The sequence below is a fragment of the Aulonocara stuartgranti genome, assembly GCF_965226115.1.
Source record: "Aulonocara stuartgranti genome assembly, chromosome: 14".
Classification (NCBI taxonomy): domain Eukaryota; kingdom Metazoa; phylum Chordata; class Actinopteri; order Cichliformes; family Cichlidae; genus Aulonocara; species Aulonocara stuartgranti.
The window spans coordinates 18,056,185-18,082,081 of record NC_138950.1 but is presented as its reverse complement, the minus strand read 5'-3'; the positions used below and the strand labels follow the sequence as shown (position 1 = coordinate 18,082,081).

The window sequence follows — 25,897 nt, the reverse complement described above, 5'->3', positions numbered from 1 at the left end:
AGAGGACTGTTATTGTGTGTATATGGATAATAGCAAACACTGAAATACATTTCTTGCCCAAGCAATGAATTTTGTTGGCTCAAATTAAGCGTTTCTTTGCTCAAAATAATTGTATCCTCAAAATGCAACATTTGCACTTGCAAAAAAATTTTATGTGCGCTCAGAATAGAGGCTCAAAAATAACAGCATAGAAAAAGTGTCATATTTTTGTATGGTGTGCAATGTGAAACTGGACTGAAAGTGGGTTATAAAAGAAGAAGTGGCAGGCTCGGAAAACTGTTTACAGCAGATGAACAAGACTTGAAAACCATGTTCTTATGAAATAAGAAAAAAAAATCCAGCAAAGACATGACATAGGACCTGAGAGATGCATCTGGCCCTTTAGTTGATCCATATACTTTTTGCCAAAGCCTCATCAGAAATGGTCTCAGTGGAAAGGTGGCTGTCAAGAAGCTGTTCTTAAGGGAGGGAGACAGGGAGAAAAGGCTGAGGTATTCCACAAGAACTGGACTAAAAAGCAGTGGCAACAGGTCTTATGGAGGGATTAATCCAAGTTTGACATTTCTGTTAAAGTTATTTTCCAAATTTATTTGATGAAATCAGAAAAGAGGTACCAGGTACCAGCCATTTGTGAAACACGGTGGAGGATTTATGGTGTGGAGTTGCATTTTCAGCCAGTGGTGTTGGGAATCTTGTCAAATTGATGAAATTATGAATGCAAAAAAGTGCCATCAGAATTTGATCCGCCATGCAATATCATCTGGAAGGTGTCTTGATTTTTCTGCACTGATCCCAAACAAGCTGCTAATGCAATAAAATGTCTGAATAGAAAAACACAGAGTGGAACACTTTCAGTCGTGGATTGGCCTCCCCAGAGCTCAGACCTCAACATTACTGACCCAGAGAATGGGTGACAGAATGGGCTTGCCTAAGAGAGTTCATGCTGTGTTGAGGAGTAAAGGTGGTCATATCAGATGTTGACTCTGTTGTTCTTGTATACACTGTGTTTCCACTGCCCCCCACCCCTTTCCCGTTTTCCTAGCAAAATATAATGGCACAATATTTTTACAAGTAGTATATGTGAGCCAACAGCACAGGCTTCATTCTGCTCTAAAGACTTTGTTGCTCTGTCAGCGAAAGAGGAACTTGTTAATAGGGTCATCTCAGGGACACACCTCTGGCTACAAACACAGAAGCCCCGCCTACCTGCTGTTCAAATTCTCTTTGCTAGGGGCAAATCAGAAGAGAGTGGGCTTAAAGATTGAACTCGGGAAATTAGCTTAGAGAGGAGCAAAAGTAACATTTTTCCTCCAAATTCACACTTCACATCTCTTGTGATTGTTTCCAGATGGCACACCCCGTATTGTTGCCTCCTTCAGTGAGAGGGTGGTTGTCCCGGGTGAACCGTTTTCCCTGATGTGTGCTGCCAAAGGAGCGCCTCCACCCACCATCACTTGGACCTTGGATGACGAGCCTGTGGCCAGAGATCTGTCGCGTGTCAGAGCCAGTCAGTACACCCTGTCTGACGGCAGCACCGTGAGCCACGTGAACGTCAGCAACCCACAGATTCGTGATGGTGGAGTGTATCGGTGCGCCGCACGAAACTCAGCCGGTAGTGCTGAGTACCAAGCGCGCATAAACGTAAGAGGTGCCTGTCTACTTTTCAATATCAGTCATACGGAGGCTTCTCATAGCCTGACCCCTACCCCACCCTCTCCTGTACCCTTCTATATCTCTCCCTCTTTCTCTGTATGTGTTTTGCTTCCTCGTATATATGTATATTTTCAAAATTTCCTTTTTTCCTTTTTTAAATTTATTTATTTTTGGTTGTTTGTCCATCTTTCTATCTACACATTAATCTTACAAGGGAGTGTATTTTTTCTTCACTAGCCCTTATACTCTGTCTCGTTCTGTCTTCTTTGCTGTGCAGTTTGGGTCCTCCAGCTGCATATGTGCTGGTGTAAACTCATGCATAGATAAGACAAATACACCAAGTCATCCATCAAGTTTATCTAATTATATTCACATCAATATGTACACACATATGCATGCTTGCAGGGAGATAGAATATTCAAATGGAAACTTTCCAGCTTTATACTGTGAGTTGTTAATGGAGAGGACGTGACATTAAGGTAATCTGAGACTTGAACGAAGAAACCTAAGAAGGCACAGAAAGACAGAGATGTAGGTGAGGCAGAGTACTTGAAATGGGAGAAGAATAAGAGAAGGGGAGTGGCAATGTATGTTGAGGGAGTGATGGTAAACTCTGGTGACAGGACAGGTGATGTCACTGTCGTCTGAGATAACAAGAATGAGGAGTGACACCACTGAACAGGGCTGTATCACTGTCTCCATCTCCCTCTCTCTCACACACACACTCTCTCTGCTTTCATTGTCCATTGGTGAGATGTGTAGTTGTGACATGTGAGTCTGCCCGAAGCAGACATGCCAGAACGATCATTGAAGTGAGAATGAGCCCCGCTGCCAGAGAGTTTCAAGCCCACATGCAACACAAACTGACACAAATACAGCCACGACGCGTACATGGACACAGACATTCAGAAATGAAACAGCAGCACAGCGCTATGCTTATCCACTCACTCAAATGTGATACGCCCAACTTATCTCATTCAGCGAGGGACCCACAGCAAGCATTCTGAGCCACACAGACATAGTTGAGCACACGCGTGTCACACAAACACGGTATCTGTGTTTGTGTGTGATGGTGTTGCTGAATAATACATCTTTGACTCGTCAGAGCTGCGACTTCAAAGGTTGGCACATACTGCGAAAGGGAGGGGAGAGAGACAGAGGGAAGTGAGAGGTAGGGGGACGGGAAGGAGAGACAAAAACAAAGATACAAGACAAACAGTGGCGAGGAGGTCAACAAAGAAGTGACAGATGATTGAGTGATAGCTCACAGTGTCTTCCAATGATGCTAAACAGAAACACATTTTGTGTCGGCCTGACTGCCTGTCTACCTGTCCTCAGCCTTTCTCTGCCTCTTGGCAAGATTTTATACTGAGGTAGTTGAGCTTTTTACTAGTTGCTTGTTGTGGTCACTATTGGACCACAACATTTTAATAACAAGTTTGTCATAATTTAGAACTGTGGAAAAGATAAAGCGCATTTCAGACACTGACACAAACAAGGGAGGGTTTTTACACCCAAAGATTTGCTTTGAAACCGTCAGAATTGGTTGGTCAGCATGAATGAAAACTCTGTTATTACTGGGCATGTAAAAGTGCTATCTTCTCACAAAATGAAGTACAGAATAAAGTCAAGTGTCATTTTAGCAGGGGGTTTTTTCCCATTGGTTTCACCCACTCACTTTCCCTTTCTCTGTATTTCACGCTCTCTTTTTAGAGATGTCATGCAGTCAATTATATTAAATCCCGGTGTGTTTAAATGTCAGTAGCATTAAATAAAATTATCATCTCTAGCCCAGTCTGACCTGTAAACAACAACATGAACGTTGGTGTTTTCTTCTTCTAGTTTCCGTTTGCTCCTAAAAGAAACAGTGCAAATTATCAAAAGTAGAAAGACATGAGCCACTTTTATCCAATTTATGCCCCGCCTAAACCTGAAAAAAAAATGTAGTTCATGTTTATAAGGTTATTTTAGTAAACGTCTTAGTATATGTAATCTCCATAAACCTAAAAAAATTCCTTAAGATCCCACATCGGTGAGAAATGAGGTTAATATATTTTCCAGAGAAAACATCTGAGGGTGGGTGAGAAACTGTTTCCACCAGAAAAGAAACTTAACACTAAGGCAGGCCATTTTAACCTCTCTTTCTCCCTCTCCTCTGCAAGCTTCTCTCCTCTTCTGTCCACTAGCCTTCCCCTACCACCCTCCCCGTTATTCCTAAAATTCCCGTGACCTGCTTCTGACACCGTCAATTAATACACTTCTTTTTTCCTCCTCTCTTCTTTTTGATCAACCCATCTCTCTTTCTGTTTTTCCATTTCTCTCCCCATTTGCTTGCTCTCTCCATCAGGTCCTCCAAGGATTCGGCCAATGAAGAATATCACCGCCGTAGCAGGAAGAAACACTTTCATAAACTGCCGTGTGATTGGGTACCCTTATTACTCAATAAACTGGTACAAGGAGGGACTTCTACTGCCTGACAACCATCGCCAGGTAGAGTTAGTGCTCTCCATTTCTGCTCCAAAATAAATGAATAACATGAATAAAAATATATCTTGGTATTGGTTTTTCATACAGCACTATAAAGCATTTAATCTATACACATATTTCTCACTGTGTGTATAGATTATCCGTAAGAGGCTTGTGTTCTTGTCGTTTAACAGCTGTTATTTAGAAATATTGTATATTTACTGTAAAAAAAAAACATAATGAATCTCATAACTTAGAATAACATAGCTGGACAAAATTACAAAAATGTATATGTATATATATTAAAATTGTTAATTTATTTTTAGACAGTGTGGCTCTGCATAGAGCAGGTGATCTTCATACATCCATTTTATAATGAAAGCTTAAGCAAGTGTTTAACCATAAAAAGGGATTTTGCTGTCTGAAACACTGACTTAATGATCAGTGGCATCGCTGTTACTTTTTATTGTATGATACAGGCCTGTTACATTACACTGTTTTGGTCCTATTTGATTTAGTAGTGTACAGAAAAAAAACCTGTATGGAATCTTGAAAATCCTTAAAAATTGGAAATAAATTAATTTGCAAAGCAAGTATGTCTCATATGTATGAGCATCCTCTTATTTAACTTCAATACTGCTGATGTCTGTCCAGGTGGTGTATGAGAACGGGACTCTAAAGCTCAGCGATGTTCAGAAAGGGATGGACGAGGGGGCCTATGTCTGTAGCGTGCTCATCCAACCGCAGCTCTTTATCACACAGACTGTTTATGTTACTGTCAAAGGTAAGTCACAGAGGTCACAGCTTTGAAACAGTAGCTGCTGGTCGGTATCTGTTTTTGGGTAGCTGCATACAGTAGAGGCATTATGACATGAGAATGCACATAATCTTCTCTCAGTGATGTAAATTCTGTAAAGGGAAAAGAGATGAATATGCTACAAGCAAAATTATATAGAACCAGAATTTATAGTAATCTGACTTTGTTTTACTGTGTCAAAAAAAAAAGAAATTATGAATGCTAATGAGAGTGATTGTAAGAGACATGTTGGGGAGCAAAACTGGTTAAGAGCAAGATGGTGTGAGTGAAGCAGAGGGAGAAGACAGAACAATGCTGTATGCATTGCCTCTAATAACCCCTGATTAAGGGGCGGAGTGGCCTAGTGTGAGCTCTCAACCACTCAGCAATTACATAGAGCAGGAGAGCTATTATATACGATTTGTGTGTGTGCATATCATACTCATGCATATATATATATATATATATATATATATATATATATATATATATATATATATATATATATATATGTATGTATGTATGTATATATATATATATATATATATATATATATATATATATATATATATATAAAATGTGTGTGTGTCTGTGTGTGTGTGAGAGAGATGACTATGAGTGTGTATTCTGCATGTCACCTTGTATGTTTGTCTCTGCTCTCAGCTGCAACAGAACAATGTGTTTGTTTTAGGATGTTGTCGAGTATAAGCGTGCAGTGTGTGTGTGTGTGTGTGTGTGTGTGTGTGTGTGTGTGTGTGTGTCTGTTTGACATTGGCATGATGTGTGAAATTTGTGTGGCTCAGTGGTCTGTGCATACTTGCACATGTGAGTATACAGGCACATTTGCGTGCATGCATACGTTTGCCGGGTTTAGGTATGTGCTTGTATGAATGTGTGCTTGTCATGTCTTTGATTTAATTAGATGAATTTTAACGAGGCCCAGATTAAATCCCCCAGATGTCTCAGCTGTAGTCCCCCCCACCTCCACCAACAACAACCTCTACTTCATCCCCCACTCCAAACCACCACCATCACCTCTGCCGGTATCCATGGTAACACTCTTCTTCCCCCTGTGGATGGGGCTCTAATTAGAGCAGCTATTATGGGCTGGTTTTAGCAGGGCAGGGTAGGGTGGAGTGGAGGGGTTGGTAGGGGGCACAGGCGGCTGCAGAGTGGGTAGTGGGCTAGTAGGCCGGGCTGCAGAAGCTTTTGGGAGTGAAGGCTTAGATGAAAGACTCAAGAAATCATGTTTTTGATCTCCCGCAGTCTCACAGACAGTTGGACCACTAGTTTACCAATCAGACTGTCAGCTGAAAATGATAGATTCTGAACCATGCCCAGTCTAACACAGTCTTTTTTATCTCTTCACTGTTTTTCTCATTTCACCTCTTCTCCCTTTGCACCACTCACTCTCCCACTCCATGTCCTCGAGATGCCCCTGAATCTTCAAAACTGTCTGTCTGCCCATATCCTCTCTATGCCTTCACATCTGACTCGGTCTCTCTTCTCTATACTTCATTTATTCATATCTGCCTAAAATCTGTGTCTTCACCTTTTCACCTGCTCATTTAAACAGCCCTCTAACTGTTTTCATTCATTTTTTTCTTTATTTCCATTCTCTCTTTGCCTTAGACTGACTTCTCTCTATATACCCTTTATTTCACCCCGCTGCCTGTCCTTGCCTTTTTATGTACCCTTGCCTTTTCCATTTTCCACTCTCTTTCATCCAATCGTTCTATCTCTTTTACTTATCTTCTTTTATTTCATTTCACTATTTCTCCCATTTGTCTCTGCATATCTATTCACCCTCCCACTATTCCTTGGACCTTGTATTTCTCTTATTGGTTTTGGTTATTTTTTGGACTCTTTCATCCAATTTCTCTGTCTTTTCTACCTGTCTCAGTTCCTCCACTGATCCAGCCATTTGACTTTCCTCCGACTTCCATCGGTAAATTGATGTACATTGCCTGCGTGGTGTCGTCTGGGGACATGCCCATACGCATCACATGGCGCAAGGACGGCCAGGAGATCGTGCCCTCTTCGGGCATTACTATTGACACGAAGGAGTTCATGAGCTCCCTCCAGATATCGAAGGTGTCGCTCAAGCACAATGGCAACTACACCTGCATTGCCAGCAATGATGCTGCCACTGTCAGCACAGAGAGGCAGCTCACGGTTACAGGTAAGAAAAGAAAGAGCACAAAAGAGAGAATATGAAAGAGATATTTAGAAAGGGATGAAGGACAAATGGAGGAAAAAGGAGCACTTTGGAGATTTGGTATTCCACTTGAATAAAGATGGAGGACCTGGATGATAGAAATAAAAATGGTCAAAAATCAAACAGCAGAAGTGATTTTGCACTGGATCCTTAACTTCTAATTTTGATATTCCAATACCTTTTTGGTTTAATGCCAAATTTTTCAAAACACAACACAACACAAAAAAGATAAGATTTTTAAAGTATTACAGGACATCTCCACATCCCTCAAATAACATTTGATTTTTCTCTCTTTAATTATCAGCACATTAACACTCGAAGAAAGGGTTATTTTTTGCGAAGTCTATGTCACCTCAGACAAAGCCTTTTTTTGAACAACTTGAAATATTAAGGTAAAAAGTGTAACCTGCACGATGAGAGGATGCAGGGATACTTTTAAACGGTGACTGAATAGTTTGATGAGTTTAAAATGTATATGAATTACATTCCATGGCCTTTGCAGTCTCATTTCAGTTGATTAACTTGTTAAACAGTGCTCTCCATCATCATCAACTATCAAAATTTCAACTGAGGATAACTCTTAGTATATGTTGTTTTTTTTTATTCATACTCATCTCCATTTCCTCACTAAACATTAGAGGTTATTGAAATAATAACAGAAATATGAATCTCGTGTTTAATATTCTCCAGTGCCTCCTCGGTTTGTGGTGCAGCCCAATAACCAGGATGGGATCTATGGGAAGTCAGCTATCCTGAACTGTTCTGTTGATGGATACCCTCCTCCTAAGGTCATGTGGAAGCATGCCAAAGGTGCATTAGGTACATGAGTTTTATACGATCCTAAATTCTTTATTTATGTACTGTGATGTGCCTCCGTCAGCTGTTCTCTGCACATTGTCATATCTATTCTGTGCAAAGTAAAATGCATATGCCGGCAGTTAACTACATCATAATCTCATGTTCCTTTGCTCACTCTCTCTCTGTCCAGCGGGTATTGGGAACCCACAGCAGTACCACCCTGTGCCTCTGACGGGCCGTATTCAGATCATGAATAATGGCTCTTTACTTATCAGACATGTCCTGGAAGAGGATCGGGGCTTCTACCTCTGTCAGGCCTCCAACGGCGTGGGCTCAGACATCAGCAAAAGCATGGTCCTCACAGTTAAGAGTGAGTATACAAACTTGCACTGGTTAATGTAGCAGGGTATGACTTCTTCGCTACGCAGACGACTGCAGTGAGGCCATCTGGGATGCTCCAGCACTCCCTCTTTATCGGTCCTCATCCACATGCACTCACTAACCGTGTCAAACCAATGAGCCAGCTCGCAACACTCTCTCTTTGGGCTCAACCATACGCGCACATACATGCACCATCGTAGACTCGAAGAGCAAAGGTGACTGTGGACATAAGTGAAAAAACATGAGGTATAGAATGAAAAAAAAGTGTGTGTGTGTATCTGCGGTAGACATTGACAAAGCAAGCAACTCAGCGATTGATCTTTTGACTCTCGGGATCTGTCTACAGACGATCAAAATGACTTTGAGCTTAACCATTATCTGTAATCAATCTCTTCAACCTGCCCTCGACGTCAGTAACACCCTATGTAATGCAATGTGAAACTCCACATGGAGAATGTGTATGCAAACACACACAGACACATTGACTGTCAGTATCTAGTAGAGCGTTATATGATGCCAATATATTTTTTACTATGCAGTACACTGACCTTGACCAAAAATCTGTAATCACGACAGAGATGTCAAGGCTTAATATTCTGGCACCCTTTGACACTTGTACACGCAGACACATATAACAAGCTGCACATAAATCTATCTACTAGTTTCATCATGTTTTTCTATCACAGGGTTGCCCCTCTCCCTCTCTCTCCCTTTCACTTTCTCTCTCCCCTTCTGGTGTTAGTGTTATTGATTGAACCGTTCCTCTCCTCTGCCTCCCTCAATTCTGTCTGTTTCACTCAGCGGAGAGGGAGGAAAAGAGGAAAAGAGGGAGGGTGAGATGAATAAGTGATGAAAACAAAACAGCAGAAGCCTCCTCAGATCGATATTTTGTGTGTGTAAATGAGTGCGTGTGCCCGTGTGTCTGTTGGGGAGAGAAGATTGAGTGTGTAAAGGGATTTTGTGTATAGAGTGTACACGAAAGGTAGAGTGTATCGTTTTTGCCTCTTCATTCACCTAGACCCCAGTGTTAACTATTGGGGAATGAGGAAGGAGGTTTATTGACTTTACCTCATTGACCACAGCTCTTCATTACTTTACTGCAATGGAACTTGGCTACTCTGAACTCCACCTTTTTCAACTGCCAGTTATCCCACCTTTCTCCTCTCTGCTATTTCCCTTCTTTCTGCTTTTCCACTTAAACCCTGCTTATTATCCACTTACTCTTTCTTTTCCTTCCTCCCTCTCCCCTCTTTTATCTGCTTCTGTCATCTGACATCCCTCTCATCAATCTGTTTACTGTTACCATTTCTGCCTGCTTCACCCCATTTATTCTTGCCTTCTCTTCATCTCACACTCCATTTCCCGTCTCCTTCCAGTCCCAGCAATGATCACCAGTCACCCCAACACCACCATGGCTAAGAAGGGTCACTTGAAGGAGTTGAACTGCACAGCCAGGGGAGAATGGCCCATCATCATCCGCTGGGAAAGGGGTGACACCGTCATCGACCCCGATCGCAACCCCCGATACTCCATTACCACCAGTCCCAATGAAAAGACTGATGAGGTGCTGTCAACACTCAAGGTAAAAAAAAAAAAAAGATTTATATATAGTAGAAGATCTAGATCATTTCTGATGAAATGAGACATTAATGTCTCACAGACTCTTATTCAGTTGACAGATGCATGAGCTTTAAATCTTTTCTTTTGATTTACTTTTTCACACCCAGACTACTACCCTGAATTTTTCAACATATTACCCGACAGCATTGTACGTGTGAACACTAATGACAGACTTCATTTAGACATTAAACGGTCTTTGTCCTCCTAGCTCCCTGCCATAAAATTAGCAGTTAACCGATCAGAAGGTGCAACTTCAGACACAGTCCAAAACAGAAAATCACACGGTGATTTGCCAGAGATTCCAGAGTTCACGTGTGAAAACAGCTGTAACTTTCACCACGCAAAGCAAACTATTTGGTACAGTGTCAACTTTTGTACCTTCCTTGTCTGTGCTTCATAGCGTTAAGATTAGAAAGAAGATAGCAAAACCAGTTTGTGTGTTTGGGGTTGTTAGAAATTCAAATTGTGCTGGCCACAAATTTAGCAAACAGTTAGAGAGATTAATTTATTATTAAATTAATTCATCAGAATACAAGATTAGATATACTTTATTATCCCAGATTCAAAACAGAAATTCTAATTCTCAATATCTCTATGTCTTAATTTTCCTCTAACATACCGTGGCAGTCATAGCAGCCACGGGTTGTCTCCTAATTCATTTAAAACGGAAATTCTGCACTGGCCAGGCTCAAATGAAAGCACGGAGCTTCTTTAGCCTGCTGATGCCATGTTTTTCAGATATTAACAAAAGGTAATGGAGGGAGACGCATAAATGAGGAGCAACTTTGTGTTCACTGAATTCAGAGAGTGTCACAACCTCAGCGATGATCAAGTGTTTTGTATGTTTTGTCGGTGTATGTGTACCTCACACACCAACCAAATGTTTTTTAGGCAAAAACTAATTCTTGGCACTCAAACTGCAGTGGGTGCCGAGTGTACAGGTGTCTGTTACACCTTTCAGTGAGGTGAACAGAGTCGCCTAAATACCAAACAAAACATGGTCAAGCAAAAACTTTCACCGAGGCGCTTCTTCATCACAAAGCTTTGCACAATTTGTCTATGCAGACATAGAGTTGTTTCTCTCGTTGACATTTTTTTCTTTGTGCCTTTCTCACTTGAGCTCAAGCCAGCAGAGCGTGAGGATTCAGTCTTCTTCTCTTGTCATGCCATCAACTCTTACGGAGAGGGACGAGGCCTTATCCAGCTCACTGTGCAAGGTAAGCGTCCATGTGCAAAAGCATGTACTGTACCATCCTCACTTTAATACCATAAAAGCTACAAAACTACGCTCTTCTTTCTTCACCTTTGAACTTGTCTTTCATGTGGTCCTTTTTTCCCTCCTTTTTCTTGCCTCCTTTTGTTCACTTTGTCTAATTTTAAACCTCAGAGCCTCCAGACCCTCCAGAGCTAGAGGTGCGAGAAGTGAAAGATCGTAGCATGAATCTCAGGTGGACACAGAGATTTGATGGGAACAGCGTAATTACATCATACGATATCGAATACAAGAACAAAACAGGTGAGTAAAAGTCAAGTCGGTGATTTATTTTATTAAAGTATTGCAAAAGACCCTAAAAGTAGCAGTATATTCTACACTGAAAATTGCTAGGTTGTTTGTGCTTGTTTTATTTGAGCCTCTTTATTTGAAGCTATTTTAAACTGAATGCCAATAGCATTCCCAACTTCCCATGTCCATCCAAAGTGTTGAAGTAGTAAAATGTGTTATTTTCTCCTGTTTTGTCAGATTCCTGGGAACTAAAGCATGCCACCCGAAATATCTCTCCAACCAACAACCAGGCCAACATAGTGGATCTTCATCCTGCATCTGTCTACAGTATCCGCATGTACTCCTACAATGCTATAGGCAAAAGCGAGGCTAGTAAGGAACTCACTATCAGCACAGAGGAAGCACGTAAGTCTTTTGACAGCACTGCTTTATACTCGCGTGAATGTAGGCAAATATTTTATTTTTTGCTTGTTGTATGAGCAATTAGCGTTTGAATCTGTTATGACTCTGACATCTGTCCTTGACTAATCATTTTGAATGCTAGTCTCAATAAAACTGAAAGAAACCTCTTTTGATCTAAATATTCAAGAAAAAGTACAAAACGTGGAAATGTTAATGTTGCATAATGTTTTTCTGACATTAGTGCAATGCCTCCACTCAGTCCCATTGTCTCTCTTGTTATAGAGCCTGATGGTCCTCCAATGGATGTCATCCTGCAGCCTGTGACATCTCAGAGTATCAGGGTCACATGGAAGGTAATGCATTTCAAGGATCTGTCTCCTGACCAGCTTTGCCTTATATTATTTTATCATTATTTCTTCAGATTAACTTATTTTTCATCTTAATGTATGTGTGGAGGTGTCAATGTCATTACACAATCTAGCAATATGAATATTGATTCTAATGTGAGAACATTTTTTCAAATGGAAACCTTTAGGCTCCAAGGAAGGAGCTGCAGAACGGTGTCATCCGCGGTTACCAAATCGGTTACAGAGAAAATGGCCCAGGTAGTAATGGGCAGTACAGCATCGTGGAGATGAAGGCCACTGGAGACAGTGAGGTCTACACACTGGACAACCTGAAGAAGTTTGCCCAGTATGGGGTGGTTGTCCAAGCTTTCAACAGAGCAGGCACAGGACCTTCCAGCTCAGAGATCAATGCTACAACACTAGAAGACGGTGAGCAATACACAACTGTGTCAACATACGTGTAAAGGGATTGTAGGACAGTCTGTAGGACTGTATAATAAGGTAAATGTTGGCTACCTTTATGACCTGTAGCAATATTGGAACAAATAAAACAAATAAGTGCAAATGTGCAGTGGAAAAGGACAAAGTCAGTCATATGAAATATCAGCCTCTGCACTATTTCTCATGCCATTGTACTTTTTGCTTTTGCAGTCTGGTCTCTTTCAAATCATGCCATGCTGTATAACCTCAAATTACTACATTCGCTCTGTTGCCTCAGCAAGAATGAATATTGGCTGTTGAAATTCCAATCCCTTATAAATACCATCTACACAGATAACCTCTGTGATTCATGTAAAGTGAGTGTAGACAGAGTGTATATACTGCAGTTAATGCTGAATGGATGAATGACTAAAACACAAAAAGCACTTAGAGAGCAAAACCCTCTTCTTAGGCTGGAAAGTGTTGCACAAGATTCATAGTTTACCAAACAAACACATTAGAGATTTGTTGATACTTTTGGGGGGGAAACAACTGATGACAAAAATTGACCAACAAAAAGACAAAAATGTGCAACACGAGCTTAAAAGCAGTTTGGGAAAGATGGAAGAGGCTGGTGTAGTAAACTGATGGCGCAATCACAATAGAGCAATGAATCCTTGTCCTTGTTTATTGTCCTGTGATTGAATTTGATCCATTTAGCTTTTCAACCTGACATTCAAGGGCTAAACTTTATATTGCAAGGGCAGACACCTTCTTAAAAAAATTCTTTTATCATTTATTTATGAATTATTTTTTTTTATATTAAGCATTGGTTTCTATGCCGACTGTATTGACTTTTGGCTGCTGATAAAACAAATGAAAGTCACGACAAGTTGACAGTTGTTATACTCATAATTAGCATTATGGCAGTCACTATTTAGGTAGGCAAATCATATCCTGCTATATCATCTTTTTGACCATAATTAAAAAAAGTTAAACACCACATCAAATTAAATTAAGATATGCAATTAAGATCAAACTGTTTACTGACAACATACAAGGTGAAGTATTATAATTTTCTTATAGACATCTATACGGACTTCTTTTCGCTTTTATCCATTCGAAAGAATTAAGGTTGATGCATTGCCTCCAGTTTTTGGACTAGGCGGCTGCATCTGTCGCACTTCTTGTGTTCTCATTTGTCTTTTCTCACTCTTTGTTTCTTTAGCATTGGGCAGTTCATCTTCATGCTAAATGCAGACAGCCATCTTTGTTACATACTATCTCTCTCAATCTCCGTTTATCTACATTTGCATGTTTGTACCACGTACAAACAAACACACATACACCAATCACATACACATTCGTCCTTCCAGTGAACAGTTGGCTTAGCCTCATTGGTCTAGAAGAGACAGAGCCCTCCAGTTCTTTCCTGTGGCTGTCACCGTGGCGACAGTGATATTGATGGCCATTATGATAATAGTGATAACAACAAGCATACTAAAAATAATTATAATTAGCTTGTCTCTCTGTTTGTCTCTCTCTCTTTCCCTGTGCTAGCTTCCTGCTGTAATTATCCACAGCTGAGCGCATTGTCTCCCTGATCCCTCTTTTCATCTTTTTCTGCCCTTCCCTTGCTCCCCTTGCTTTTAACTCTCTTCCTCCCTTCTTCCTCTGCCCATCACCCGCGTGTCCTCCTCCCTATAGCCCGAGTTCATCATTGTTATTTTCCCCAAATTAATGCAGTCATTTATGTAAGGTTTATTTTGTTCATTTGTTTTGTTTTTTTATTTTAAAATATCTGTATAAGCAAGCCCTATTAGAGACACCCATTTGAACCCACTAACCTTCTTGATCACATTTTTAGTCTTATTTTGCTTCTGGTAAAGGTGGGAATGGGGTTGTGTTTGGTTGCATTCTCATTATTTGGATATGGAAGCTAAAGTTTTTATTCATGCAAAACCATGTTTTAGTTTTCTGATCCTCCTTTCTCCTTTCCCTCCAGTCCTCCATCCTCCTCCCTCCTCCTTTCTCTTCACCAGCTGCAGAGAAATTCCCTGGTGGACTTGGCCCAATCCTTCTCTTTCATTACACTGTCTTTCAGTCAGCACTCTTCCTCTCTTCCTGCGCTTCCTTCTCTCACAAGTTGACTTCTGTTCATCTTCAACAGTGGTCTTTATTCAAAGCCTGAATGACTCGTGGTCAGTGGTAGCCAATAGAAAGGACACCTGGACTGGCAGAGACAGAGGGAGGCTTGTACAGAGAAAGAGAAATGGTCCTATACATCAGGCTTGACACATGGCATGGCCTTTCATCTATCACCTGTTTACTCACTTTAAGTTTGATATGGAAATGTATTTTAGAGTTTCAGGAAGGTCTGTTAATAGATTTATTAATAAACTAACTACCAAAGTCATATCTTTATTTAAAAATAATCTGCACAATGTTTAACTTCAGGCTGCAGATACCCCTGAAAACTCAATATCCATATAACCTCAATGAACTTTAGAAATCTAATGGCGACACTGGTTTTTCAAAATAGTTTCATTTCATATATTTTTCAAAACATAAAAAAAAATTCCCCGCTCGCCCCTGCGGGCAGTCAATCCTTCATCTTGGGTCCTCTACCAGAGGCCTGGGAGCTTGAGGGTCCTGTGCAGCAACAGTGCTCCGATTACCACTGGGACCACTGTTACCTTCAGCCTCCACAACTTCTCGAGCTCTTCTCTGAGCCCTTGATATTTCTTGAGCTTCTTGTGTTCCTTCTTTCTGATGTTTCTGTCATTCTTGACCGCTACATCAATTACTATGGCCGTCTTCTTCTGTTTCTCTACCAACACTATGTCCGGTTGGTTAGCCACCACCATTTTGTCCGTCTGTATCTGGAAGTCCCACAGGATCTTAGCTCGGTCATTCTCCACCACCCTTGGGGGCATCTCCCATTTTGACCTCGGGACTTCCAGGTTATACTTGGCACAGATGTTCCTGTACACTATGCCGGCCACTTGGTTATGGCGCTCCATGTATGCCCTGCCTGCTAGCATCTTGCACCCTGCTGTTATGAAACATATATATGTATGTATGTATGTATGTATGTATGTATGTATATATATATATATATATATATATATATATATATATATATATATATATATATATATATATATACACACACAAGTTCAAAAATCTACATCTCCATTAGCTTTCTTAAGTTCATTGAGCACTGTGGCATTTGGACAGAAAGCATGGAATGAAAATAAGTTAAGCAATATGATTTTTTCAGGGAAAAAAGTGTTTATTCATGCTGTTACAGTGGCCTTTATTTAAGTCAAACTCAACTTGGTTTATGGTTACTCCATAAAATAAAATGTGAAATTTGTGTTGTGAAGGACATGAATTATTTTTCAGTTTCTGAACTGGGACATGACAACAAAAGTTTTAGAACCGCTCCCCTAATGTAATCCAGTTCCACAGCATGGAAAGAAATCTATCTTCTAATGATAAACCACATATTTAAGAGTAAATAATTCCTGGATTTTCCGCATTTTATCTTTGTAGTGCAATCAGTCAAATTAGTTGTTTTTCCAACATTCAATGATCAGACCTTCATTACTGAAAAGGTGCACTACATATTTAAATACCTGACGATTCACAGCTTGGATAACTCATCTGACCTTTTGTCCTCTGTCTTTGTCTTTAGTACCCAGTCAGCCTCCTCAGAATGTGCGAGCCATTTCTGTAACATCTGACGAAGCAGTTATCACATGGGCTGAGCCTCCAAGACTGACACTTCACGGTGTATTGAAGGGATATCGTGTTGTTTTTTGGGCTGTTTTCCCAGACGGAGGTGTGTTGAGTTTGTCTTGTTATATCCAGGTTAAATTGCGATCACTAAATGTCTCAGGTTTGCATTCTAATCTTCTCTCTGTCCTATTGTCTAACAGAGTGGGGTGAAATGCAGAACATCACAACCACCAAAGAGCAAGTGGAGCTGAGAGGCCTTGAAAAGTTTACTAACTACAGCATCCAAGTGCTGGCCTACACCCAGGCTGGGGATGGCGTCCGGAGCAACGTCCTTTATATCCAAACCCGTGAGGACTGTGAGTCTGTATTTTACTAGCTCTGACCAAACAGATAAACTAAGTGAAGAACTGACCTCCAGTCAGGAGGAGTCATTTACTTTCCTCACATCTTTGGGGCAGGTTTAAGGTTTTTTGTTTCTTTTTCTTGGTTTAGGCAGCAATGTGGGAGGCAGAGAGCCAGCGGGGGTAGAGGGGGTCTTTGTAAGGCTGAGGTTGCTGATTAAAACCTCTTTGTGCTCTGATGTGCCATTACCAGTGCTAATGAGAATTAAGAAGCCAAAAAGTGTGTGTGTGGTTAAGGACCCTAAGGGTGTCAGTCTGTGCATGCGGGTATCTGGAGGTGTGTGTGTGTGGAGATGGGTTGGGGGTTAAGTCTGTCTGTTTGCAGGTGTATATGGCTTTGTGTTGGCGTGCATGCACGAGTGCATGTGTGTGTACATGCGCTATTGTTTGTGTGCAAGTCTACCCTGGCACCCAGCACAAGGAGAGGGATTAATTCTTTGTGGCTTAGAGAGAATTAATTTTGTGCTTACACTGGCGGTGCTGTGGATTACATCCGTATCCGCCTCTCCTCCACCTCCCTGGGGCCAGGCAGAGGAGAAGGCAGGCGTCTGGAGATGAAGAAAATGAGGGAGAGAGGGAGTGCAGGAAAGAGAGGGGAGCAGATGATTCTAAGATGTGTCGTTTCAGAAAAGGCCTTTATTCTCTTTTCACCACCATATCTCCATTTTATGAGCTGGCCCCACTGCAATTGCTATTCAAATATGTCTATTGTGTTAGTCTTTGTGTGTGCGTGTGTGAGAGTGTGCGTGTTTATCAGGGGCAAACTGAGTGTGTCTTTTTTCCCTGATGCGGGTTGACACTGTGTCCAGGGGCAACCTCTTCACAAACGCTCAGCGTTTTCTGTATTTTCCCTTTGCCCTCGGTTCTGGCCGCAGCACATGGAAAAGTGTTTGCTGTGCAATTGTGCAAACAGCCAGTTCTCAGTCTGTCGTTCTCTGCCTCTGTCTCTTACATGAATAAACATAGAAGACAGCAAGCATAAGAATATTGAAGACCGGGATTAATTTTTCAGCCTTATATCTAGGGGACCACAGTATTTGGCTCTTTGAATGTGTGGTTACATGTCTTCATTTGTGGGTTTTATGTTAAAAATACTATTTTGGTATAAATTCCAATGTTGTCAAGTTCTCTCAGGATTTTCTGACCTTTGACTCATATCACTTTGGTCATATCATACATTGTTGTTATAGATCATGCATTTTTAAATTTTTTGCTCAGTATGAGCCTTAAATGGTGATAGTAAAGAGAGAATAATCATTTTCTCTTTATGGAACTTAAGGCATATTGTCTGTTCTAAATGTATGTAAAGCTACAGGTGTCACTAGTGTCCAAATGAAGACTTTCTCATAAGATGTTGTTTATAATGAAGTGAGGTCTTAAATTAATTAATTCACCAGTAGTTTCATACTTAGTGGGGCTGATGAGGAGAAATCTTTATTTGGGAAGAGGTTGAGGACTACAGTCATGCAGCATAAGGCCTTTTTTAGGGCTTTATAAATGATAATAAAGAACCAATAGATTTTTAGAATGTATAATAATACACTACTATATGCAGGCCAGTATGCATATAGAGCAGCTGGTATACCGCTAGTCATGTTCTTAACATCATTATCTGTGCTCTATTAAATGGCAGAAAATACTGAAATATTCCTTTTGTATTTTCCCATAAGCCAGGCTATTGATCACTGGAGTTCTCTCTCTAATATTGTAGGGTTTTACCTAATAATATTAACAAGCGCTTCGAGATAGCTGTTATTATGATGTGTAAAAGAAAGTTGAATTGAATTTCTGACTGCTTGTTTTGTCAAACTAATAGTCTAAAACCCAAAGATGTTCAATTTACTGGAAATAATAAAGATGAAAGGGAAAACTACTTCCCGTTTACTGTAACCACATTGAAATATAAGTGGTTCACATTTTACTCAGCCCTCCATTTCTTTCTTTTTAGACCCTGGACCCCCAGCTGGCATCAAAGCTGTGCCCTCCTCTGCCAGCAGTGTCGTAGTGTCGTGGTTGCCCCCTCACAAGCCAAATGGAATCATCCGCAAGTACACCATTTACTGCTCCAGCCCCGGGTCAGGCCAACCGGTAAGTTACAAGAGGGGCGCAGAGAGTTTCACGATAAACAAATGAATTAAAGTGGAAAAGTGAAGGGGACAAGACCCTATTTTCTATGCAGAAAATAGCTTCTGTTAAACATTTTATATGTTGCTGAGATAAAACTCATTTGACTTAATTACAGCATTTGCGTGTGTGTGTGTGTGTGTGTGTGTGTGTGTGTGTAGGTGTGTAGGTGTGTGTGTTGGGGTGTGTTTTTGTGTGTGGTCTAGTGCTGCAGTCTCAGCGAGATACGTGTGTGAAATGAGCTCTCCTCATTCTGCAGTGTGTGTGCGTGCAAACTCACCCTCCAGCCTCATTTACATATCTGCGTCTCATCACGTTGCCAGGACAACCTCATCTGTTCATCAACGAGGGCAGAAAACAAGCCAAGAGCAAATACACACTCTAGCTTAGACGCACACACACACACACACACACACACATACGCACACAGAAACGCACTCATAAATGTATTACATGAGCGATATAGAGGTACATACATATATGCAACTCATGTTTCTATAACAGTGTGAATTTAAAGCAAGAAATATAACCTGCTTGCAATCTTGAACACACACACGCATGCATACACATGTACTATATAAATGTTCCCTTTGAGAAATTTACATCTTTTCCTTAATGTCCTTCATTCATAAATCACTCACACGTTATCTCTATCTATCTATCTATCTATCTATCTATCTATCTATCTATCTATCTATCTATCTATCTATCTATCTATCTATCTATCTATCTATCTATCTCTTTCTGAAGCCCCCATGCAGAGTTCGGCATGATTACTATGTAAATGAGTGCGACTGGAGAGAAGGAAGGAGGGATGGGGGGGTCAGACACACCGCGCGGGGAGTACTTTTGTTCCTCTTTTCATTATCTCGCTCTATCGTTCCCCGGATCACCGCTATTTCCATGCCGGAGGAATATTTTAATATCCGTTACAGCAACACACACTCTGTCACTCTTCCCTCCCTCCCTTCCTCCTAGCATCTACCCACCCACCCATACATCCATCCCACCCTCTATCTATCCATCTCTCCATCCATGCTTCAGCTTGCAGTGGAGAGTATAGAGACAAATGTGCAGAAGAAGATATTGATGCGTATGTGAGAGTAGGGCGGGGGGCTAAAACAATGTAAAATAGAAGGGAGGGGGGGGGGTATATTGGTGGATAGATGCAGGAAAAAGCAAGGAGTGGGCCCACAGATGACAGACAAATGTAAAGATAAAGAAATGAAGAACAGTGATGGCATCGGGGGTGCACAGAAGGATGGTGCAGTGGGGTGAAGAATAGTCGGAGAGAAAAATAGAGAGAGCGTCACAGGCAAGAGGAATGGATGATGAACAGGGAACATAGTGAAGTAATAAAAAGCTCAGTGGATTCCTTCATGGCAACCTGCTCATAAATGTGAAAAACAACATGAATACTGGAATCTGTTTGCACAGAATAAACCGTTCTGCAGACAACAACCCAGCAGGCTAGGACAGAGCTCAGTAACGCTGCAGTGTCTTCGCAGGTTTTACTGGTCTGGCACATTCGCTGACTGTTCATGCTATCTGACACTTGTATCGCAGTCTTCATTTCATCCGTGTATGTGTGCCTGTCAGTCACAAATGTAAGACGGTGTCAAGCTTGGGTGTAGTAAAATATGATTTAGAGGGTGCCGAGTGAATGTTAGGTGCTGCCTTACAGTGCAGTGTATGTGTGTGTGTTGAATCTTTGAGTTTTGATTGTTTCTTTCTTTCTTTTTTTTTTTCCATACTATTTATTACTTGAGGCCAGCAGCACAGCAACAGCCAGAGTTGCAGGTGTGTGTATATATAGCTGACTGCTGGGATACCTGAGGAGTAGGTGAAGAGTAGGAGTTGAGGAAATACAGGTATAATTGGTGGGTAGGTGAATAGCGATTGGCACGCAGTAAAAATGAAAGATTCTGTGTGTGTGTGTGTGTGTGTGTGTGTGTGTGTGTGTGTGTGTGTGTGTGTGTGTGTGTGTGTGTGTGTGTGTGTTAAGGGGACAGTGATGCGTATATGTCTAGACAGGAGACACATGGCTGGGTTAAACACACTGCAATTACACATCCACCTCCAGGTCATGTATGCGGCTCTATGTGTGTGTCTGTGTGTGTGCCTGTGTTTCAGTACATTCATGCATATGTATTGGTGTGTATTCATACTGCTTGTGGGTAACCATTCCTCTTCCTCTGTCTGTTTGTGTTACTTTCCTCTCCTCTCCTCTCCTCTCCATCACTGCTGATGCCTGCAGTAGATAGGCCTCATTAGTGTATGACTGTTCATGATATCTCTGACTGACTCATTTGTCTGTCCCCTATTGTCTTCCTCTCTCATATCTCTGTTTGCCCTCCCCGAGGAGAACGGAGAAGGCGAGGGAGTGGGATTCACTCCCCCAATCCAACCCTCTCGCCTCTCTCTCCTCAAGCATCGCTTGCCTTCCTTCCCTCCCTCCCTCCAGCGTCATCCTTTCATACCGTTTTGCCTTACCACATTATGATAAGCCTCAGAACCTCTCTAACTTTTAGCCCATCTTAGTCTCTGTTTTACTGATACAAAATGAGGAAGAAAATAATTGGTTCACGTTAAAATGATGTTCACTCAGTTCATCACATCACTCCAGCCTCTCCAAACAATCTTGTATTTGGAATCCCCAAAATTTTATCTTATGCTACCTTGAATATACTTAAAATTTTCGGAGAAATGCTATAAAACATTTTCTTTTTAATTTTGAAAAGGTACCGTTAAAGTGCTACATGTTTCCAAACCAATCCAGACTCTTTTTATTGTAATTGCCCATTTTGTCTCATTGTGCACTTTTTTGGACTTCAAACGACTTTAATTCTTCATAGAGTCAAAAAGGTGCTGGAAACATTCCTCAGAGATTTTGGTGCGTATTGACATAATCACACAGTTGCTGCAGATTTGTCAGCTGCACATCTATGATGTGAATCTCCTGTTCTATCGCTTCCCATAAGTGCTCTATTGGATTGAGATCTGGTGACTGTGGAGGCCAGTCGAGTACAGTGAAACCAGTTTGAGATTATCTGAGCTTTGTGACATGGCACTCTATCCTGCTGGAAGCAGCCATCAGATGATGGGTACACGATGGTCATAAAGGGATGGACACGGTCAACCACAACACTCAGCTAGACTGTGTTGTTAAACGGTACTCAGTTGGTACAAAAGGATAAAAAGTGTGCAAAGAAAATAGCCCGCACCATTACACCATCGCCTTTCCAGTAGATCAGCAGTTTCTGAAATCATCAGACCAGCTTGTCTGGCACCAACAACCATATAACTTTCAGAGTCCCCATTCTGATGCTCACTTTTGAATTTCAGGAGGTCTTCTTGACCATGTCTACATATCTAAATGCATTAAGTTGTGCCATTGGCTGATTAGATAATTGCAGTAAGAGGTAGTCGAACAGTTTTAATCAAGTGAAATGATTTTTCGGACATTATCAAGTTTGTTCTTCCAAATCAACAATGTCTCTTCTCATTTCATTTTTCTCTAGCTCCCAAGTGAGTATGAAGCTAATCCAGAGCTGCTGTTTTATCGAATCACACACCTCAACCACCGCCAGCAGTACCTGATCTGGGCTGCAGCCGTCACCACTGCAGGCCGAGGTAACTTCAGCGAAAAGGTCACTGTGGAGCCAGCTGCCAAAGGTGAGTCCCTCGATATGAAAGGGAGACCCATGATTAGTGGAAGTGCCCACTGTTGATAAAAGACCCTCAAAATTTAAGTTTGATAATTTTATCGAGGTTCAATGCTAAATTTGTGAAGTAATCTTTTGACCGACTTTTGTTTGGTGGAAGAAACAAACAGTGCCCTCTTTTTCCTGTTTATTTTCCCCTGCTTCTGTCCTCTCTCTCAGGAACTATTAGGATACATCCGCTGTTAGAGTGGTGCTGCTCTACAAACCACTTGTTTTCTCTCCGACTATTCTTCACCCCACTGCACCACTCATGAACTAAAAATAAGCATTTTTAAAGGATGTTTTGCTTTACATGCCCCATCATCTTCTTACTGCATTACGTTTGCTATACAATGGAGGAAATAATTATTTGCTCCCCTGCTGAATTTATAAGTTTGCTCACTTACAAAGAAATGAACAGTCTCTAATTTTTATGGAAGTTTTGTTTTAATGAAGAGAGACAAAAAAATCCAGGACAAATGCACATTACATGAAAGTTATACACTGATTTGTCTATAAATTTGTATATATATAAATAAGTAATTGATCCCAGACCCAGCCACACAGACTGGCAAGCCAATCTGTGTGAGCCCGATCTTGCCTCATGGGGTGAGAATAATCATGAGAAAACTACACAGCAGAAGCTTGTTAGTGATCTAAAGGCATTTTGGGACTGCAGTCACCAAGAATACCATTGGTAACACACTACGCCATAAAGGACTGTAATCTTGCTGCACATGTCATGTGTTTTTATTTGATAGTAGATGTGATGTAATTATTCCCAATATTATATTTTCTACTCCACAGCCCCTACTTTCGTTCTTTATTTCTGTGTTACTGCTCGCTTTGACGTTACAGAGGTGCACGATTAATTTTAGAGTTCAGAGGGCACCAGATAAACTGCTCTCATCCAGGGAAATGATAAGAGGGGAGCAACAGAGGTGGGCAGCAGGTGGAGGAAAAAAGAGCTGAGCTAACTAATATAGAAGACAATAGAGAGGCAAAGTGTTTAAGAAAATGAAAATGGCAGTTAAATCAATAGGCTTTGGATTAAAGGCCAGGTTGAATAAAGGCGTAAGAATGAATAGAGTGCCTTTTCTTTATCTGTTCATTCCTTTGACTTGGATGCAAAGGTTTGTTAATGTGTGCTCATATTGGAGTGTGCTGCTGATCGGCAGCTGTAATAGACAGTGTCCTCCAGGCTTGCTCACTCAATACTTCATTCAACCTTAACATAAGTGCACCAGAGCACTAGCATTAAGACGCCAAGCTTGGGAAAGAAAGCGAGACAGAGAGGGTAGGGGAGTGACAGAGAATAAGAGGGTTATGTGCCTGAATGGAAAGACTTTTTTTTTCATATCCCCTCTTCTCATTCTTTGTATTCTTTATATATATATATATATATATATATATATATATATATATGTATGTTCTATTTTTTTCCAGGCAGTGTAACAAATTCTAATGTGAATTATAGGGAGTACACATTTCCTCTCAGTTAATTGTGCTTATTAAAAGAATTCTAGCAAGAAGATAAATCAATGTATGCACATGCATTAACACTGGGATGTATTGGTTCAAAACCAAGTGATTGTTAATTGGATTTGAAAATTATTTGACAACAGCAAATCATCCGATTGGTGCATATTAATTAGTCTATTGCTCAGCTGGTCTTATGGGCTGCTTGAGTGTTAATGCAATTAGCTCTAAAGGTCTTTTTATTAAATTTCTCTGCCTCTATATACCTTTCACTTTTTTCCTCTCCTGCACCAGCCCCAGCTAAAATCCTCTCATTTGGCGGTACCGTGACCACTCCCTGGATGAAAGAGGTGCGACTGCCCTGTAGCTCAGTAGGAGAACCTACACCTACCATAAAATGGACCAAAGACAGGTGAGAATCCACACTAGAAATACTGAAGCAGAGTGTTCTTGCTGCTGTAATTCCTCTGAGAATTGATTACAGACAATTAAGTGCACATGCTAAGGTAATGTGCAGACAGTGTACCTCACTTCTTGCCAATTTCATTTGGGATAGCCTCCAGCTTCATTGCAGTCCTGGTTGGATGAGCCATTAAAAATTATTATGAAAACCTTCAGACTAGAAACTATGCAAAACACCAAGTCAGATCCTAACTTACATCTTAACACAAGTGATCCACCTTAACCAGGAGTGGGCAATTAATTTTCTCCAGGGGCCACGAGAGAAGCTGGGACTGTTGTGGAGGGCCCACCAGTATGGTTATAATGAGATAAAGTTAATATTGAACAGAACTAAGTTTGTCTTATTGCTGCAGCTTTCTACAAAAGTCCCAGTTTCTCTTGTATCCCCTTGGAGTCCATCCTCATGAGTAAAACTAAGACAAAAGAACATATAACGATATAGCAAAAATTAATAAATCATTAACATTGTTAATCAGAGAAATAGATTAGAATTAATTCAATTTTATTAATCTTTTATTATATTAAATAATTTTTATGACCATAGGTGTTTCAAAGTGGCTGCTGATACTTAATTAACCCTAATAATAGACTGAAGGTCCTCTTATCAGTGTCTCTTTCTCTTCAATAGTGAGGACACAGCCATACCAGTTTCTCTAGATGGGCAGCGTCTCATTTTGGCTAATGGGACTCTGGTGCTGCGCTCTGTCAAAGCTGAGGATTCTGGTTACTACACCTGCACAGCCACAAACACACTTGGCTTTGACACTATTATAGTCAACCTTTTGGTGCAAGGTAAGCGAATGGCTATAATGACACACTAGCAAACTTTTTTTACGTAATAAACATTAAGATTTGCCAAAATGAATACATAACTCATCAAAAGTATGTCTTTGATAATATAAGTCATGGTATTATAAGATTCTGTGCCTCGTCCTCAGTACCTCCAGACCAGCCACGTCTAACCGTCTCTACCACCTCCACCTCCTCCATCACTCTGGCTTGGATACCAGGAGACAATGGCGGCAGCTCTATAAGAGGTGCGTAATTTTTCGGAGGAAAGCCGTATATCTGTCTCTCCTCTTGTGTACTCACATTACTTTCCTCTTGTCTATAGCTGACATGTTTGTCGTGCCTCAGCTTGTCTCCTGCCTGGCATTATTGGTAGTGTCTCTATTGACCTATTAGTTTATTGAATGGTGTCTTGGTTTTATGTTTCCCTGTTAATTGTGTGTCTGTTTGATTAGCTGATTATTGATGAGCTGTATGTGAAGATGGCCACAGTGTGCGTGACTGGGTCTCTCCCTTTGGTCAGGCTGTGGCAGTTTAACTTATTACTGCTCTATATGACACACTCAAGCACCATATATGGTTTTGGTAA

At 40.9% G+C, this 25,897-nt stretch overlaps 1 protein-coding gene across 4 annotated transcripts in view; it reads left to right on the top strand.

Annotated features, from left to right (window-relative positions):
• The window catches only part of dscaml1 (Down syndrome cell adhesion molecule like 1), a 100,244-nt gene that overhangs the window by 62,317 nt on the left and 12,030 nt on the right, over positions 1 to 25,897 (top strand). The window contains exons 7-25 of one of the 4 annotated variants that reach the window (XM_082502569.1): positions 1,349 to 1,648; positions 4,001 to 4,143; positions 4,774 to 4,903; positions 6,819 to 7,097; positions 7,824 to 7,952; positions 8,122 to 8,301; positions 9,689 to 9,894; positions 11,053 to 11,149; positions 11,320 to 11,448; positions 11,674 to 11,841; positions 12,121 to 12,191; positions 12,374 to 12,614; positions 16,306 to 16,452; positions 16,550 to 16,705; positions 18,699 to 18,838; positions 22,396 to 22,549; positions 24,352 to 24,469; positions 25,148 to 25,311; positions 25,458 to 25,556. In XM_082502569.1, coding sequence (XP_082358695.1) covers positions 1,349 to 1,648; positions 4,001 to 4,143; positions 4,774 to 4,903; positions 6,819 to 7,097; positions 7,824 to 7,952; positions 8,122 to 8,301; positions 9,689 to 9,894; positions 11,053 to 11,149; positions 11,320 to 11,448; positions 11,674 to 11,841; positions 12,121 to 12,191; positions 12,374 to 12,614; positions 16,306 to 16,452; positions 16,550 to 16,705; positions 18,699 to 18,838; positions 22,396 to 22,549; positions 24,352 to 24,469; positions 25,148 to 25,311; positions 25,458 to 25,556 — 3,051 coding nt within the window. Of the gene's footprint in view, positions 1 to 1,348; positions 1,649 to 4,000; positions 4,144 to 4,773; positions 4,904 to 5,837; positions 5,933 to 6,818; positions 7,098 to 7,823; positions 7,953 to 8,121; positions 8,302 to 9,688; positions 9,895 to 11,052; positions 11,150 to 11,319; positions 11,449 to 11,673; positions 11,842 to 12,120; positions 12,192 to 12,373; positions 12,615 to 16,305; positions 16,453 to 16,549; positions 16,706 to 18,698; positions 18,839 to 22,395; positions 22,550 to 24,351; positions 24,470 to 25,147; positions 25,312 to 25,457; positions 25,557 to 25,897 lie in introns of those variants that run through there. The other 3 variants (XM_082502571.1, XM_082502570.1, XM_082502572.1) reach the window with 3 other exon arrangements.